Here is a 20,348-nt window from a genome sequence, read left to right as displayed (position 1 = left end):
ATGAAAAGTGTAATGAAGAATTATTTTGAAAAAGATATAGGTAGAGTTTGTTTGACAACAGCTATTTGGATTTAATTGCAAAGGATATCTTACATGGTTTTAACAGCACATTGGATGGATGATGAGTGGAGGTTGCCAAAAAAGATTATAAATTTTTGCCCAATATCTACTCACAGAGGTGAAAACATAGGTCAAGCCCTTAATGAAATTGGGGGATGGAGAGTGTCTTCACTATTACTGTTGATAATGCATCTGCCAATAGTGTTGCCATTGAATATTTGAAAAAGAAATTGAATCATCGAAATGCTTCTGTTGCAAATGGAAAATTTATACATATGAGATGTGTTGCAACATTTTTAATCTCATTGTGCAATACGGTATTAAAGATGCTTTTGTGTTTGTGAATCGAGTTAGAGGTGCTGTGAGGTATATAAGAGCATCACCATCGAGGTTGACAAAATTCAACCAACGGGTAAAAGAAGAAATGATAGATAGTAAGGATCAATTGTGTTTAGATGTGCCTACTAAATGGAACCCAACATATATTATGTTAAAGGTGGTAGAAAAATATAAGCGTGCATTTGAATCATAATCATAATTTTTTTCTTGACCTTACTACTGGAGATGGAGTTCTTACATTTGATGATTGGGAAATTGTTCGAAGAGTTATAAAAGTATTAGAGCCTTTTTATCATCTTATACTAAAGGTGTCTGGATCTTTGCATGTTATCTCTCATTCACTTTTTGAAGTATTAACGGATATGCATTGTCTTTTTGATGGGTAGCAAGATTGTGGAGATTTAAACATAATTTCTATGACTTCCAAAATGAGAGATAAGCATAATAAGTATTAGGGTGAAAGAAATAAGATCAACATGCTAGTTTACTTGGCGGTCTTCTTTGATCCACGATGGATAATGAGTTTTTTGGACTTTGGGGTCAACTTGCTTTTTCCTAATGTTGCTAACGACATTATGAAAATGATTGATAAAGAATTGCATTGCTTGTTCAATGAGTATTCTTATAATGCTCGGAGAATTCATTGTTTGAAGGTAGATCTAGTTCTCCAAGAAATCTTTGCAGTTCAATGGAAATAGATCAATCAGAAATGAAAACAGGCTTTGCTAAGCAAAAATACCTTAAGAAGAAGAAACAAGTTGGATTAGAAAACAAATCTAAGTTGGATAGATATTTGGGCAAGGATGAAGAAGTAGAACAAGTCAAGTTCATTTGATTTATTATTTTTGTGGAAAATGAACAGTCTTAAATTCCCCATTCTTGCACAAATGGCTCGAGATATTCTTGCTATTCCTATCTTAACAGTTGCCTTGGAAAGTGCATTTAGCACAGGTGGGCGTGTTCGCGATAGTTTTAGAAGTTCTCTAACTCCTCTCATGGTTGAAGCTTTGGTTTGCACACAAGATTGGCTTTGGAAATCTAATGATGCCATCAATCTTGAAGATTATGTTAATGAACTTCAAACCATGGAAGATGGTAATATATAAATTTTAATTTATAAAATAAGTTTTTGTGTTATTTATATTACTAAGCATTCCTATAATTTAACTAACATTGTTGTTTTTAAATTTACTAGACTTATCCAAAATACCCGAAGATCAAGAAGGTAATATACTTAGCGTTAGTTTATAAAGTTAAATGTTTATTTATTTTATTTTTGCAAACATTTTTTATCATCTAAGTAACTCATTCAATATTTTTAATAGATGTTTCAAGATTGTCAACGGTGTTTGAAGCACAAGAAGAAAGTTAAACTATTCTATAATGGTTTTTGAACTGATGTGCTATTATTATTAGTTTGGTTTGTTATTGTTTCTGGTTTATTAGACTTTTATTGTGTTCATTTTTCTTTTGTTTGGACTGGTGTAGGTTTCTACTATATTTTGGACTTTTGCTTATGTTTTTTTTTATTATTATAATATTTTTGTATTGTTTTTGTTGTTTATTTGGACTCATGTTGTTAATTTGGGTTGATGTTGTGTTGCTTTTATTTATTTACTTATTTACTTCAATTTTTCGTTGTATGATCATATTTAAAAACTTTAAAGAAATTTTTTTTGAAAAATTACATAAAAATAAACAACATTAAAATCATTTTTTTTAAATTTAACTTGAAAAATATATTTGATTCGATTCAAATTTCATCTCACTCAACTCGATTCGAGAAAATTTCAAATTGAGTTAGGATGATAAAATAATATTCGAAAACTCAATTAACTCGAAAATTTTCGATTCGATTGAATGCTCACCCTTAATTTCTAGTTCCTTAATAAATTATATATTAATATATGCTAAATCATCAAAGTGGGGCCAAAACTTTCTCTCTTTTTTAAATTTTGGATCAAATATTTCAAAATAGTTATATAATGACAAATTTTCAAAAGTTCTTAAATAAAGGGTTTTTACGCACTTCACCTAATTTTTAGTACAAAATTAGGTAATTGTTATCATGTTTAAAATAATACATATGACCATTGAATTAGATATTACTTGAAAATAAAAATTTGAAACATTATATACCGTATTTGGAAAGCCTTTATTTTAGCACCTTAAAAAAAATTCAGCCCTTATTTGACTATTTTGAAATGTTGAACCTTTATTTAAGCATGTCGAAAGAAATTTAGCCATTATTTGACTATTTTAAAAGGTTTGATCCCTTAAAAACTTTGAACCCATTTTGAGCGTTTAGTTATTAATATACATGCAAATGCACCTTAATTACATATGTAGTAATGTGTTTTTATACAAATATAAATTTTAATATTATTAATTAGGTTAAATAACTTAATTTAATCTATTCAAAAAAATATTTTAATTTAATAATTGTATTTTATTTTTAATGTAACAAATGAAAAATATTTAGGACAAAAACATTACAAATTGGTTTTAAATATAAAAATCTTGTATCAACTAGTATAGTTTGACACACATTGGTATAGGTTGATATTAGTCAAAATGGACCAAAACACATCAATTTTTTTTTTATTTAAACAAACTTGAATTATTTTATACTGATTTAGAACCAAAACGACACACACCAACTAATATTGTCAATACTGGTACAATACTGACCACAATGACGTATCTAGGGTGGCTGGCTGGGGTCTCGGTCCCCCTTAAAATGGAAATTTATCTATTTATGCCCTTTAGAAATTTTGAAATTTTAAATTAGTAACGGTAAAATTACACTTTGCCCCCTTAAAAATGATAAATTTTGATTTAATCATTTAAAAATTATAAAGATATGACTATTAAAAATTAAAAATTAATTTCTCCCCCTAAAAAAATTTATGGTTTCTCCCCTAAGTGACCATCATGGTTTCAAAACTCACCTACCTTTTACACTCAACAACAATTATGCATGTGATTAAGTCTTTAGGAGGAATTTATAGATAAGGAAAATTCGGGCTACATACAAGTTGCCCAATTAAATTTTGTGATTAAACCTAACGTCATGGCATCATTTTTTTAATTCAATTAAATAAATTAAGAGATAAATAAAAAATAAATCCTTTTAAATTTCTGTTATAAAGAAATTATTTTATTTTATCTCTATTTAATTTAAATAAGTAAGACATAAATAATAAGGTTTATTTTATTTTTAATTAATATGATTAATCATAAGATAAATAATAAATAAAAGAAACTGTTCATCAAAAGAAATCATATTCTACAAAAAAACTCTCTCATTTACACTATAAAAATGGATCACTTCTAAGACATTCAACACAAATGATACTTGGTTCTTGACTGATCTACCTAGCGGTAGACATGTTATAGGTGTGAAGTGGGTGTATAAGACTAAGTTCAATCTTGATGGCACTGTGTTCAAGCATAAGGCTAGGTAGGTCGTAAAGGGGTATGCACAAATAGGTGGAGTTGACTATGGTGACACTTTTGAACTAGTTGCTAAACATGATACCATCAGATTACCTATTGTTATTGCAGGTCAGTTAGGCTAGAATGTGTTTTATTTGGATGTAAACCAACTTTTTTGAATGGAGAGCTTGAAGAAAATATCTATGTTTGTCAACCTGAAGGTTTTTTGGTTGTTGGAAAGGACCATCAAGTGTACAAGCTTAAGAAGGCTCTTTATGGCCTAAAATAGGCACCAAGGGCCTGGTATTGCAGAATTGATTCTTAGTTGCAGAAGTTGGGTTTTCAGAGGAGCATTAATTAAGCTACTTTGCATCTTAAGAAAGGTATGAATGCTAACTCGCTTGTTGTTTCTCTTTATGTTAATGGTTTTTTTGTGATGGGAAGTAATGATAAAGCTCTCTCGGAATTCAAATTGAGTATGCAAAAAGAGTGATATTTTGATCTTGGTTTGATGAGCCACTTCCTTAGGATGGAATTTAATCAAAGGAAGGATGGTAGCTTCATCTCACAACAAAAGTATGCCTTAGACGTTCTAAGGAAATTTAAGCTGGAATTTTTCGAAGGAGTTGACTCACCAATGCCTCTAAACTTGAAGTTGTCAAAGAATGACAGTGAGAAACTCTGTGATCCTTTTATTTACAGAAGCATAGTTGGAAGCTTACTTTACTTGACTGCAACACGACCTGATTTAATGTTCCCTGCAACATTGTTATCAAGGTTTATGAGTTCACCTACTATGTTCAATTGGGAGTTGCCAAGAGGGCTCTCAGGTATGTGAAGGGCTGAATTATTTAACGGTAGGAAGTGTGAAGTTAACTTGATATTCTGACAATGATTGGGCAGGGAGTTTGGATGACATGAAGAGTACATCCGAATATGTTTTTGACCTTAGCTCAGTGCAATATGTTGGAGTTCTATGAAGCAACAAGTTGTGGTTCAATCAACTGTAGAAGTAGAATATATTGTTGCTACTGCAAACCAAGCAATTTGGTTGAGAAATTTGCTTTCCGATCTTAGTTTTGAGCAAGAAAGTGCCACTGTCCTTTTGTGTGACAATAAGTCAAGTATTGCCATTACTAAAAATCCAGTTCAGCATGGTAGAACAAAGCACATCAACGTGAAGTTTCATGTTATTCATGAGGTGAGAAAAATTTGCTGATCAAGATGGAACTTTGTTTCTCTAAGATGCAGGTTGTTGATTTGATGTCAAAGTCTCTTTCAAGAAATAAAATTTATTTTCTCAAGCGTGAGCTTAGTATGTCCAAGATCGACCTCAAGGTGGAGTGTGGATCTATTTTGAGTTTGATATTGGAAATCAGATATATGTTTTGTATGTCAATTGTTTTAGGCTTTCAGTAGTAACTACTAGCTGTTTTAAGTTTAGTTTTTTTCCTGTAAGTTTTTTTTTACTCAATGTTAGGCAGCTATATTGTTTAGGTTAATTTGTATTTTTTTTAAAAACTTTTTTTAATAAAATGATTTTGTGTGTGTGAAGTTGAAGCGATAACCTTCTCCATTATTTTCGTTTCTTTTTTTTTCTTCTCTCTTCTTCTCTTCCTCTCTTTGTAACTAAAATTACACCAACATAAAGATCAATCATACTTGCGAACTGATATTGTTACTCATAATGTTACAACATATTGAATAATATTTGGTGCAACAACAGTTTTGCAATTACAGAGTGAGCTTTTCATTTAGAGAAGCACACCAAAAAGCAGCAAAAGAAATGCATAAAAACAACCATAACAAAAAACAAGAGATTCAAAGCAGTCAAAACCGACTCCGAAGGAGAGTGCCCAAGGGTCTTCTACAAAGGTTGGTCGTGCTGGCAAAGAGTTGCCTTGAAATACTTTTGTTTTACTGCTTCTAAAGACTTCCCATATTACAAATGAGGTATTGAGCGGGAGACTACATGTCCTACTCATAATCAGTGCGTGACCTTTTTCCGGATGTATTCATGGTAAATGAGAAGCTAAAGCTACCATTAATGGCTGTCAGATTTTGTTCTTCGTTTGGTACTGCTACAAAAACTGGGTATTTCTTCCTCAAATGAAATCCAATCATCAAACAATTGCCCAAACCTGTTTTCCTTGGACCTGAATCACCATAACAAGTATTTGATATGTTTGTCATCGTCTCTTCATCATATCTACACACAACACTAGTTACAAATGAAAATTCTTGCAAAGCAATTTACTTCTGAAAGTTTTAATTCTGCAAACACTTCATCCGTTGAATAATCTCCACCCAAATTTGATGAGTCCTAAACCATAGACAACCGAACCTTAATTCTACATAAACGCTTTTAATCTGCACACACACACACACACACACATATATATATCTCACTATTTGAACTGAATCCTCTGCAGAACCAATTTTGGAATTAGAAGGCATTCTCGATCCATCATTCTCAGCAACGAGTTTACGTTGATTGTTTCTTTCATCAGCAGCAACCAAGTTCCCAAATTTTATGCCTGTTCATTGGTGCCTGATTGATCTTGAGGTACCTCATCAGTAAGTAACTGATACAGAAATCGTACAACAGTAACCATTTAGTCAACATTATTAACGCATAAGAATGATCACTATTTTTTATTATTAAAAAAAGGACCCCCCATAAAAGCTTACGTTTGGAGTTGCCTTTCCAGCAATGGGGTTTCCAGAATTGAAAGGCAAATGGAAGCGCTGGTTCTTTGGAAAATCACCAACAAGATGTGAATTCCACGACTCCGTAGATTGATATTCGAACCCCTCATGGCCATTAATTACTTTAAGCTCTGCCAATATCTGATTTGGATCTAACTCATACTGCACCGTTTGTAGACAAATATTGATAGTTTTACGTGCATATGTTCATTATCATAGTTTTTGGGAAAATGGAGCAAAAATTATTATTACAAAAAGCGAAATCATCGTAGGGCATCTATCGGCCTGAGCTTGAATTCCATTTTTTGCAATATGATTTCCCAAGTTAGGAAGCAAATATTGATTTGATTGACCACTTTCGATGCATGAAACCTCAACCTTTCCATACTTTCTCTTTAATTTACGGAGACTAAAAGCTCTCTACACAAATGAAGGAACGACACAATCCAAGTAACCAGCATTAAAGAAAATGAGAAATTCGGATAAGGGTAATTAAGCAGCATAGATAAACGGAACATACCTGTCCAGAAATTGTAGCAGTGCGCTCATATTCATGCATGATCGGATAGGTCTTGCTTTTGTAATTGTTACTACCAAAGTCCTTTTATTTCCTTCTTTGTTTGTCCTCTTGATACGGGTAATGATCATCCGTGTATACTCAAATGTCCCACAACAAATGGAAAGAACATTTGTAAATGGAATTGTAGGAGAGGGTGTCTGAAACTAGATAAACATGATGTAATATAAAAAAAAAAAATACTTGAACATGGTAATTCCCAAGGCTTTAATCCGCTGATACCTTGCACTTTAGGGATTGCTCGGACCAGAGAATCTTGTTGGAGGTTTTTGTTCCGTAGATAGTAATGGAGGAGTAGGAAATCTGTTGGATGGAATACGTAACCCTTTATGCTGAGTGCTTTTTTGTTCCACAAGTGGTAATTGGCTGAATTATTCGGTACCTTTTGTTTTCCTCATTTCATTCCAAGTGTTGGAAGAAACAAGATAGACATAATCAAACAAATGATGAAACAAGAAGACAAATAAAGGGAAGGTACTGTCACAATGATAATTTAATGGTAAAACTTTGCGGCAAAGGCGAGGAAGTGAGCTAAGGACTGGATTTTATGTAACAGTGCAGTAAGACTGTGAGAAAGCTCCTCCGAAACTACCGTAACCGTGCCTTTGGGCATAAGGTTCCAACTGGATACCCCCCCCCAACCCCCCAACAACCCCAAAAAAGAAAAAAAAAACCTGTTTCTATAAATTTTCTTTACCAATTTCACGACTGGCCAACTTGGAGTGATTCCATAGGCGTACATTTTTTTTTTCTTTCCTAGTAATAATAATTTTTCATCAAATTCAATGTTTGCGAAGTTGCTAGGCAAGTGCAATGGTGGACCTTGCAACCCCCATATCTTGCTATTCTGATCTGATTTCTCTGTTTCACTATCATCATTCAGCACTTCACTGTCTTTGCTTTTGTTGGTCCTTCTATGTTCCCCTTTAAGCCATGCTAATATCAGTTTTAGACATTCTTCCATTGGCATCACGGCATGCAATAACTTCCATGTGTTTGGAGAGGAAGGTCTCATCACTTGTTATCCTGGGATTTTACAGGTTTCATAGGTTGTAGAACCAAGGCTAAAGTGAGATCATGAAACCCAAACCTCTATGAACAAAATACCACAGGTCTAGAACTAAAAACTGAGTCTGCAACTCCCTGCAATCCATAGGTGAGGAAGAACATTAAGGAACTCCTCTGCATCCTTATATTAGTGGCAACTGCAGGCAATACAAGGATGCATTAAAGATGCCTCATTTATGGCTGCACTATAAGCCGCCAAGGATACATAAAGATATGGAAACTCCAACCCCATTACGATCATAGATGGGGTTTACGATTAGGAGGAGCCTGGAGGTCTATACAAGAAAGTAAAGAAGGCTAGATCACTGCAGTTCCACAGACAACTAAATATTTTTTATTATAATTTAAAAAAAAAACATGGCTCTGGAAATATTTAGCTTTTTTCGACTTAACTACAGATATCATCAGCTTAACTGTAAAGATAACTCTTTACACGGCCATTATTCCAATTTCCATCACAGATGAGACACAAGAATAGCAATCTAGACCATGCATGTCTTACTATAATGGAATGCTGGAAACACACACGTCTTAACTATCTAAGAAACATAACTTGTCTAACTAAAACTACGAACAGAATCAAGCCCAAAACTAAATTTATAAAATATACTAATGGTGGATCTGCTTTGCAGCTTAGCTGGGACATCTCCACGAAATTGAAAGAATTTTTTCTACTGCTTCCAGATGATCCTTTAGATCTCGAGTTCAAAATCAATTTTGTATTCCTGTCCCGATCCATTTTAGGGCCTTTGTTAGCCTGCAATATGGATTTCTTGTCTTGGACAGGTTGAACAGCAGGACCACGTATGCCACTCTCTCTTGTCTGCAAAAGGAAAGCATGTGGAGCAAATAACAGTTAGTAGTGTCGTAAAGAAAGAATTGTTGTTGTTTCAATCCACATTTGAAGCAGTTGAGTTTCCTTCTACAGTGTTTAACTAACTTACCTTGTCTCTGGACACTGCTTTCCCTAAAGATTTATCCTGCAATCGGACTCTTCTAGGATGCCTCAGCACCGCTGACTTGTGGAATATTGGCTCGTATTCAGATTTGCATGCTCTTGAGTTAACAGACCTTTCCTCCTGGACCAGTTCAAGACAATTGATCTCATAGGCTGTAACTGTCGCTGATTCAACCCCAGAATCCATTATCAGGACCTCATCATGATGAATCCCTGTTTCCATTCGCCTCTGATTGAGTCCTTCCGAATGGCCATGGCAAGTCCCATCAGACATATGAACAATTTGATCATGCTGTTAAATAAGACACAGAGAAGATATATGTCAAATTTTAAGAGTGAAAAAACATGAAACTCTAAAAAGACGCAAGGGCAACTAAAATAATTACACTGCCTGGACCACAGGAAAGCAACATTGCATGACCTCTTCAATATGTGAACGCAACTATAGATTTTCAGTTCCCTAGAGATCCTAAGATGCTATAGGAGAACCTCATAATCAGAAACTTGAAACTGTGATAATGCGTGACAGTATCAGACATTATTCAAGCAGTTGTTCTCCTATAGTGCTGACTCAGTTTTTACTCACCGTTGGAAAAATCTCCAACGGTAACTACACAATAATGTTTCTTTACCCATGCATTGTCCCTGTACTCAGCTTCTGCATTGGTACGTTCATCTGGATTATGAAACAGAGCATCATAGAATTTCATTTCATCATCAATGGTGTATACGAATTGACCTTCAACCAAGTCATCAGACTGTTGGTAATCAAAATCCTCCAAGGAGAAACGTTCTTCTTCAATCCTGCTCTGGTCATTATTGAAAATGGCACTGGATGATGGGAAACTGTGCAAGCCACGGGATGGTGAGAGATCAGAATCAAACATTCCTTCCTCTTCCATAAATTTCAGCAAAGCAATATCAGAATCCATACTGTTGGACTGCATTATCAATATATGTGAGTTCAACACACACGAAACAAAGGTTATTTATTACTCAGTAAAAAGGTTGCTTGTAAGTCATGTTCCTTCTCACCTCCATAGACGTAGCCCCAACTGCATTATCTGGGGAACTAGAAGCTGCAAAACGTGGACATTGCTGACCAACATTCGAAATCAAGTATTCATTTTTCTCAGCAGCATTGTCCCTTAAGTAGCCGACCACATAACTGTTATCCTACGGAAGTTGAAGGCCAAAAGAGACCCCAATGTTAGAAATGCTCTGCTATCAATTGTTTACCGAATTTAACAAATAAAAGTTGCAGGACTAAATCAATTGTGGATTAATATGACAAAAAACAACCGTAGATCCTAATTTAGTAAGTAACAGGAAGCAAGCAACAATCTTCAGAACTAAACTCTCCATCTAATTCCCAAGACAAAACTATTTACATGATGTTCATCTCCACTAACTTCAAAGGGAATTTAAAGTAATCTGAGCCATAAAATCTGGTAACTTGCAATCATATGTATCACTCACCATACACATGTAAACAGAGCAAAAGCTGAAAAAAACTTTGATGGGTGATTTGAGGATGGATCGTGTTATGTGTGCACGAAGATTACCGCATTAGGGGGCAAGGAGCCGGCAGTGGCGCGGAACTCATGCATGACCCAATCGGTTCTGAGCCCATTAGGGGTACGGCCTTTATAGAAAACCAAAGTCTTCTTGGTACCAATCACACTATCTCCACAAGTGATGGGACGATCCGCACCCGTTGATTTCCAATACCCATCGTTGGTAGAACGATCGTTTTTTCTCTGGGAAATCTTGTTGAGTTTATAGAAGAACAACCATTCTGGATAGGTGGACTGTACTACAGACATGGCTGTCCTCTCAAGGGGAAAAAGAAAATCACCAACCCAAATTTCAAGATAAAAACATATGAAGAGTGAAATGGGAGATAAAATTAGTAGATTACCAGGTAATTGCCAGGGCTCATGCTTGAGGAGGTCGACCTCTCTGATATAGCGGGTGGCTTTATGATCACCCATTATCTTTTTCTTAAGAAAGAAACTGATGATTTCTTCATCTGGTGGGAGGAATCTGAATCCAATTTCCAGGACGTTGTCCATGATCTTGTCACCCACCTTATTATGATGACTACTATACTAAACCAGAAAAAAGTAAAAGCTCAAAATTTCTATTTTGCTTTCAAGAAGCAGAAAAAGAGGATATCTGTCTGTCTGCAAGTGGAGATGAAGTAAGTGTTCAATATATACAAAGCATTGACTCCCAAATTCTTAAGGTCTTCGGCTCAGCTTAGTCGGGAAGCTAAGTGGGCCCAGGGAGTTACGCGTTTCAGCAGTTCTTAGACTAGTTAAGTCACCAAGTGGAAAACTGTCCAATACAAAATATAACCCGAAACCTCCCGTTCTTAAAATTTAACTCATTTAAGTAATGCATACAAAACAAATTTAATTGTGTCATTTAAAATTGTATATTTTCTATTTTTATAAAAAAAGCAAATCTACTACTCTAAAATAGAAATATTTTTTTTCTTTTAAAAATTACCATAATCTTAAAAAGTTAATTATATATTATGTTCACCCCAATTTTACATACACAGTGGCATCACATCAAATTCAAACCTCTTATATATTTTTACATTATCACTTGATCTCTTTATTAATGATTTTTTTTTTAAAAAATACAGATGCTTTTATATTGTTTTTCTTAAAAGTGATGCCATCTAGTCAACTTAAGTTTTGGAGTGATAATAAAATATTTTTGTTGAAATTAAATTTTAATTTATATCAATTTTTGAGTTGAAATTCTTGACAACTCCTCCTCCTTAGGTTTATAAAAATAATAATAATAAATTTAATTAGATTTTATATCAATTTTTTAGTTATATTTAGGGATGTAAATAAACACAACGTTCTATGAACAGTTTGTATAATGTTTGTTTATTAAACTAAATAAACGAGAATGAATAAAATTTGTATGTCTGTTTAATAAACAAACAAAAACAAATAAAGGTGTGTTTGGTTAGTTTATGTTCACGAATAAACTCGTTTATGACTCGTTTATTTATTAATGATATTTTTTTATAAAAATTCCATTAGTATATATTGATAAATTTATCTTAAAACTCGTTTATTATTCTATTAGTATATATTAATAAAATTATCTTGGTTTGTATTTTTTAATTTATAATATAATTGTTAATATTTATATTTGACTATTTTATATCTAAATAATATATGTGTATGTATTTATTGTTTGTTTGTTTGTTTATTATTTATTAATATTGTTTGTGAACATGTTCAATTATATGTTCGATTAAGTTAAATGAACATGTTCGTAAACATTAAACAAACGAATATGAACACACATAATTTTAAATAAGCGAACATAAACAAAAAAAAATGAAATTCTTAACAAACACAAAGTGAACATAAACAAACTTAAAAATAAATAAACAAACATGACTAAAAATTTATTTATTTAAACTTCATTCATTTACCGCTCTAATTATATTATAATCATTTGTTATATATATATATATAACTGTTAACGAAAAAAATGATGTGGTTATGATTAAGTCAGTTGTTTTTTTTCCTTTCAATCTATAGATAAGTGGGTACTGAAATAAATATATGTTACCTAAGTCTTGAATTTATGTTTGTAACGTAAAACCTATCATCACTTTCTGTATTAACTTGTAGACAATTTGGTTTTTGGTCCGAAGCAGTGGAAAAGATGGCGTGTTTATTGGGCATGCCAGTTTTATTGTAATATAATTAATCGTAGGTTTGCTGTTAATGTTTGGGCTTGTGGATTCTAGAACCTTCCGTAGTATTTCCTTTTAACCAAATCTAGATTCTTCTGTCTTGCATCAATTGAAGTCCACTTCATCGCACTAATTTTTTTTTTTTTTTAAATACGCTCCAAAACCTTAAATTGATCCCAACCACTTGATTTCTTTTTTATTATTACTTTTTTTTGATAAAGTAAACAAAGAAATTTATATGGAGTTCATTATAGATAAATTATCAAAGGAATTATCATCCTTCAATACCACTTCAATTTCCAGAAGAGGACTCTCGAATATGTTCAAAGATTCATTACTTGATAATGCCATTTTTTCCAAAGGAGCAGTTACCCGATTAGTCTCTCTAGGAACATAAATCAAGGACCAATTCTCTTCAAATGCTAGAATTTGTTGAATCCTCTTTCTCAAAGAATTTTTTGGATCACCAGACTTACTATCACTGATAAAAATCACATTCTCAAGATTGTCTGATTGAATAATGACCTCATCATAACCTTGTTTGTGAAGTATAATTAATCCATCCAATATGCCCCCCAATTCAGCATTTGCCACTGAGCATTTCCCCAAAAAGCGATTATAGCCTAGGATCACTCCCCTTTGCTGTTACGTATCACACCACCTACAGCAGAGAAACAAAACACGGAGTGAATAGCACAATCAGTATTAAGAAATAAGCACATACCTGAGTTTTGGCTAACTGAGGACTGCTTCGACTGAGATGTCAACTCTTCATTATGAGTGGAAAGAAAGTGCTTCGCCCAACTGTAAGAAACACTGATAATGTCCTTCGAAATCATAGCATTTCCTTGAAAAATGGTCAAGTTGCGATTCTTCCAGATACGCCAGAGAATGATTCCAAAAAGACAAGCCCAAGAAGAATCCCCCAACTTGTCTATAGAGAGAAATTGCAGATTTGATAAAAGCCACTCCAAAATATTGCCAGAAAAAAAATCTTCCAAGATGATTAACAGGAATGATTTTGTGCCAAATCTCCCTCGCAAAAGAACAGTCCCTAAGGATATGAAGAATATCTTCCTTAATATGACCACAATGATGATACGACTCGTCTTGCGCAATCCCCCTCTAACTCTTTCAAAGTTAGTTAAAAGTCTTTGTTTGAGAAGTAACCAGATGAAATGTTTTACTCTTTGGGGCCCTGGGATTTTCCAAAGCCTACTCCAATTCACCTTCTTCGGATTCCAAGTATCCTCCTTCAACATAAAGTACGCACTTTTCACAGAAAAGACTCCAGTTGTCGTTCTAGACCAAGATAACATATCAGGACCAGCAAGGTCTAAAGGAGGGAGGATACTGATGATACATTTGACCACCTCTTCAGGCAGCCACAATATAAAAAGATCGAGATTCCAATCACCATTTACTGAAACCATCTCATTAATTGTAATCCTAAGATCAAAGTTGCCATGGCCCGGAATGTACTGGTTAAGTGGTCCCACATTAGGAACCCAATTGTCTTTCCAACACCAAACAGACTTTCCATCTCCAATGGACCAGATCATATTGCTACACAACAAAGGCTAAGCTTTGGCAACCGCTTTCCACATATAGGAGCAACTATTCCTCATAATAGAGTCTAACATACTTTCACACTATTCATACTTAGCTCTAACAACCTGAACAAAGCTTTAGGCTTGGTAATAAGATTGTATCCAATTTTCAACATGAAAGCTTTATGCTGATCCCCAAGCCGACGCAAACCAAGGCCTCTATGAATCTTAAGCTGACAAATATCAACCCACCCTATTAAGGCCATTTTCCTTTTTATCATCCGTAGCTCCCCAAATGAATTGTCTCACTAATTGTTCAATAGAGTCGCAAATACCTTTAGAGACAATGGTTGATTGCATGAGATAACTTGGTATAGATAGCAGAATCGACTGTGCTAAGGTGACCCTTCCAGAAAAAAAAAAGTCTCTTAGCATCCCAACTAGAAAGTCAACTGTGAACTCTTTCCACTAAAAAATCTAAAATGATGTTAGTAACTCTTCAGTGGAAAAGTGGAACCTCGAGGTAGTGGCCCAAGTCATTAACTACTTGAAAACCCAGTATGCCATTAATTGCATTCTTCAAAGGGGCTTTAACCCCCGAAAAGAAGAACATATTCGTTTTCCGAGCATTGACCTTATGACCAGAGAGCTCACAAAAGTTACTCAAAAAATCATTGAGAAGGCCATTATAAACCAAATTAGCTTGGCTAAAAATCACCAAGTCATCTGCAAAGAACAGATGCGAAAGATTCGGACCTATACGCGATAAATGAATAGGACTCCACTCCCCTGCATAGATGCTTCCTGAAATCTATGTCTCAACCATTCCATACAGAAAACAAAGAGGTATGGTGACAGTAGGAATCCTTGTTGAATATCCCTTACTGACCTAAACTTTTAGGTTGGCACACCGTTCTATAGTACCTGCATAGAAGATAAAGATATAGCATCTATAATAACTTTAACCAAAAAAGGAGGAATACCTATAACATTTAGGGAGGCCTCAATAAAATCCCATCTAACTCTATCGTAAGCCTTTTCCAAATCAATATTGACTGCCATCTATTGGAGTCTCTTCTTAGTCCTCATACAGTGTAAAACTTCCTAAGCGATAATGACGTTGTCAATAATACTTCTTCTAGCTATAAAGCCTGCTAGCTCTTGGCCTATGATCTTCAGAAAAATACTCTTAAATCTATTAGCAATGACCTTCATGACCAATTTATACAACACCGAGCAAAGACTAATAGGCCTAAATTAAGAAAATTTTTTCGAGTTTTGGAATTTGGGTATTAACACAATAAGTGTATTATTGAACTCTGGATCGATGATTCCTCCTTCGAACACTTTCTTGACCCACTCACAGATGGCACCCCTAATATTATCCCATTAATTTTGGAAGAAAGCAGCCTGAAAACCATCACTACCTAGGGCTTTTAAGGGTGCCATATCAAACAGAGCAGCCCTTATTTCCTCATTTGTAACATTCTTTCCGAGAAAATCAGTGTCTTCAGTGTTAAGGCTAAGAAAAGCCCTAGGAGGCAAAATTCCTAATGGGCCTAGATTCTCCCCTTATAGATTCTGAAAAAAACTTAATCACATCAGCCTTGAAAACCTCCGGATAAAAAATCCACTCCCCATCAGAATTTCTTAAGGTAGTGATTTTATTAAAATTTCTCCTCTGTATAGTGCGTCTATGAAAATAACTTGTGTTGCGGTTTCCTAGTTTCAGCCACTCGCATCTTGATTTTTGCTTTTAGAGTAAGTCCTCATGGTGGAAAATATTTTCAATCTCCTCATGAATCAAAATTTCCTGATAATACAAAGAATTAGATCCTAAAAGATCTAAGGCAAATTGAGTTCTGGAGAGCTTATGCATTAACTGCATCTTACTTTGATTAATATGCCCATAAACACATTTGTTCCAGCTTTTAAGCTTATCTATAAAACCAGCAATCGCACTAGTCATATAACCATCGAAGCTCCAATTTTCCTTGACAAAATCAAAAAAAATTTGGTGGTGTAGCCAGCCAACTGAAAACCAGAAGAGACTACTAGTGCCAAGTCTATCTCCATGACTAAGATTAAGAAGAAGAGGACGATGATCAGATTTGATTCTAGGTAAATGGGACATCGAACAGTTAGGAAAAGTTTCCAACCAAAGGTCATTACCCACATCCCTATCAAGTCTTCCAGAGAGATTACCACGATGCCACGTCCCCTAACCTGAATCCGTCGCTAAAATAGGGTTACGAGGCATTACCAGACATACCAGAACATTAACATATACTTAAGCATAACATAATCAAAACATATACTTAAGCATAACATGTTTTAAAAAGGGGTCGGGACTAAACCGAGCTCATACAAAATTTTTCAAAACTTAAACAATTTTCAAAGTTATAAAGGTCATATGCCCATGTGAACAGGCCGTGTGCCTCACACGGCATTAGACATGACCGTGTGTTAGGCCATGGCAAAACAAGGCATACATACTGACTTGTCCACATGGCCACATGACACACCCGTGTGCCAGGCCGTGTGAAAATTAGAGAGCCTACTGACTTGGGTCACACGACCGACCACACACCCATGTGCCACACACGGCCAAAAGACACGCCCATTTGTCTAGGCCGTGGCAAAATTGTAGGGTATACTGACTTAAAATCGTAGGGTACCCCAAGGGATACACGATTGTGTAACATAATTGTGTGTCACACACGCCGAGACACATACTCGTGTCTCTGCCCTTGTGGACAAAAATAGGTCATTTACAAGGCCAATTTGCCACCCTAATTTTTGGGTCCTCCCTATATGATCAAAACCAAACATTTTATACCAAATTCTCAACCAATTCACAATTAAAACATATATTATTCATGCCATTTCATTAACAACTAATTTCATCCTTTTTAACCAATTTAAAACATTCCAAAAATCACATAGCAAACTTATTCATTCTAACATATCCTTATCTCAATATTTCACAACCAATCTCATGCCAAAATCATAACATTTCCACAACTATATCACATTCCCAACTTACCAAAATGACTATTTCTCACTAGGTCATTCATGAACACATCATATGAACATTATTGCATCACATAGTTTATGCTCAAAAAACATTCATAATTATAACTAAAACCAAGCCATATCACATGGCTAAATATACACATCACAAAACATATTCACAAACTTCTAGCTTATAAATGCCATACTTCAATATATATATATTTTCAAAAGGTACCAAAATATAGTTCGATAATGTGGTGATGATCCTCGACGATCCCCGAGCTCCCGATAGCATCGATATCTATAAAACAGTTGGAAACACACACAAAGTAAGCTTTCAAAAGCTTAGTAAGTCATATACAAATAAACTCATATTATAACATATATAAGCATCATAAAATACTTATATTCCATAATCAAATACTATCACGAACCACGTAGTTCATATACATTTCACATATTCCCCATTCATTTGCACATATAGCATGTTTTCTTATACTTATATCACATATCATCACTTACACATGTAATTACCTTTTATTCTCAAGCATAGCATACATTTCAAACGTACCTATTTCGGATACACATTTCATATATTCATTCTTTTCTCAGATTGCCCGTTGAACCGTTCGGACTCAATAAGGATACTCAGATAGCTCGAAAAGCTCGTACAATGCCAACGTTCCAAACGTGGTCTTACATGTAGTCAAATATCGATACCACTTCCCAGATAGGGTTTTACACGAAATCAAATACGATGTCGATGTCCCAGACATGGTCTTACACGTAAATCATAAGTCATTGCCAATGTCCCATACGTGGTCTTACATGAAAACACATATCGGATCCTATGTCATGACATATGTATTCTAACTATTCCTATGGTTCGTACGGGGCTTTTCGGACGTTGAAATACTGTCGATGCTTTCACAATTTCACATATTCATCTTCCAAAACCATTCATTTCATTTCTATAACATATAAGCATAAATAAATTGATTCAAACACATTTATTTGTATATCGACTTACCTTGTACAGGTTTGAATGAACGAAATTGACTATTCGATAACTTTCGACTTTCCCCAGTCTAATTTCATTTTTTTTGGTTCTTGATCTATATAATTCAAATTTAACTCTTTTATTCGCCAAATCATTCAGATCAATCCATAAACACACATTTAGGGAATTTTACAAATTAGCCCTCACATTTTTATATTTTGACATTTTAGTCCCTAATTCATAAAATCACAAAATACACAAAATTTCCTTTTATACATACTTAGCCAAATTGTTATAGAGTTCATACAAGTCCATATATTTCATTTATTTCACATTTTAATCCCTCAAAATCTCATTTTTATAATTTAGCCTAAATTACTCAAATTTATCAAAAATTCAAAGACAAAACATATTTATCTATCACATATCTTTCATTTTTCATCATTTAACAACACAAAACTCACAATTTCATCAATGGCTCAACTCAAAATCATCAACAAAATCAGAAATTGAGACATGGGCTTGATAGATTACTAAGCAACGATCACAAAAACGTAAAAATTATCAAAAACGTAATAAAACTCATACCTTAATCACCCAATTTCTTAGACGAAACCCTAAGAGCTCTTCAACCTTATTTTTCATTTTGATTTTCGGTTATATAAACACAAATGACTTAATTTTCATGTTTTGTTTTATTTTAATTCATTTAATAATCAAATATCATTTTTAACCTTAATAATATCATTAGAAATCCACTAACTCATGACCAAATATGTCTATGCATTAATTCTATGGTATAATTGCATCATAAGGACCTCACATATTTAATGACATAGCAATTTGGCACTTTAGCAAATAGAACATACCTTTTTACATTTTCTGCGATTAGATCCTTTTCATCAAATTAAGCACACAAACGATTAAATTTTTATACGAAATTTTCACAGATATCCATTCACATATAATAGGCATGAAAAATAATATTAAAATATTTTTTGACTCGTATTTGTGGTCCCAAAATCACTATTCCGACTAGGGTCTAAACTATGTTGTTATAACTTTTCCCCCTTAGGGATTTTCGTCCCAGAAAATCCTACCGTTGTACAAATTCAGATATTTTTGTCCCACACTATCTTCAGGCTCCCACGTATCCTCTTCAACACCGTGTCGATGCCACAATACTTTTACTAACAGAATTTTCTTATTTCGCAGTTCTTTAACCTCGCAAGCTAAGATACGAATCGATTCTTCTTAATAGGTCATATCGAACTGAATCACAACCTCAAACGGAGAAATTACATGCGAAGGATTGAATCTGTATCGTTGAAGCATCGATACATGAAATACATTGTTAATCTTTTCTATCTCATGTGGAAACAACAATCAATAAGAAACTGGCACGATACGCTCGATAATCTCATACGGCCCGATGAACCTCAGACTCAATTTGCCTTTTCTACCGAATCGATGTACTTTCTTCCACGGGGACACTTTCAAAAACACTTTATCACCAATCTCAAATTCAATGTCTTTTCTTTTCAAATCTACATATGATTTCTGACAATCGAAAGCTGCTTTTAGATTATTTTGGATCACTTTTACTTTCTGTTCAGTCTCTTTTATGAAGTCAACCCCGTGTATCTTATTTTCATTGAGTTCTGACCAATACAATGGTGTTCGAAATTTTCTACCATATAAGGCTTCGTACGGTGCCATTTTACTGCTCGATTGAAAACTATTATTGTACGCGAATTCAATCAATGGCAAATATTATTCCCACGCATCTTCAAACTCAAGAATGCAACATCTTAACATATCCTCAAGTATCTGAATAATCCGCTCAGATTGTCCATCCATCTGTGGGTGAAAAGTAGTACTGAAATGCAATTTTGTAC

The 20,348-nt window shown here is 34.1% G+C and overlaps 1 protein-coding gene and 1 long non-coding RNA gene across 2 annotated transcripts; one reads left to right on the top strand and one right to left on the bottom strand.

Moving 5' to 3' along the window:
- Nucleotides 1-3,871: 3,871 nt before the first annotated feature.
- On the top strand, nt 3,872-5,971 carry LOC121232260 (uncharacterized). Its single transcript, XR_005930606.1, has 2 exons — nt 3,872-4,220; nt 4,366-5,971. It is a non-coding gene; the product is annotated as an uncharacterized lncRNA (long non-coding RNA).
- A 2,531-nt stretch (nt 5,972-8,502) lies between these two features.
- Nucleotides 8,503-11,522, bottom strand: LOC107937032 (NAC domain-containing protein 30). Its single transcript, XM_016869844.2, has 6 exons — nt 11,071-11,522; nt 10,715-10,977; nt 10,185-10,325; nt 9,782-10,090; nt 9,136-9,441; nt 8,503-9,014 (listed from the first exon to the last, which is right to left on the bottom strand). The coding sequence occupies exons 1-6, from the start codon at nt 11,222-11,224 to the stop codon at nt 8,727-8,729; spliced, it is 1,461 nt and encodes a 486-aa protein (XP_016725333.1). The 5' UTR covers nt 11,225-11,522; the 3' UTR covers nt 8,503-8,726.
- Nucleotides 11,523-20,348: the final 8,826 nt, after the last annotated feature.

The sequence above is a fragment of the Gossypium hirsutum genome, chromosome A07, assembly GCF_007990345.1.
Source record: "Gossypium hirsutum isolate 1008001.06 chromosome A07, Gossypium_hirsutum_v2.1, whole genome shotgun sequence".
In the NCBI taxonomy this organism is placed as follows: Eukaryota; Viridiplantae; Streptophyta; class Magnoliopsida; order Malvales; family Malvaceae; genus Gossypium; species Gossypium hirsutum.
This window is presented reverse-complemented; position numbering and strand designations above follow the sequence as displayed.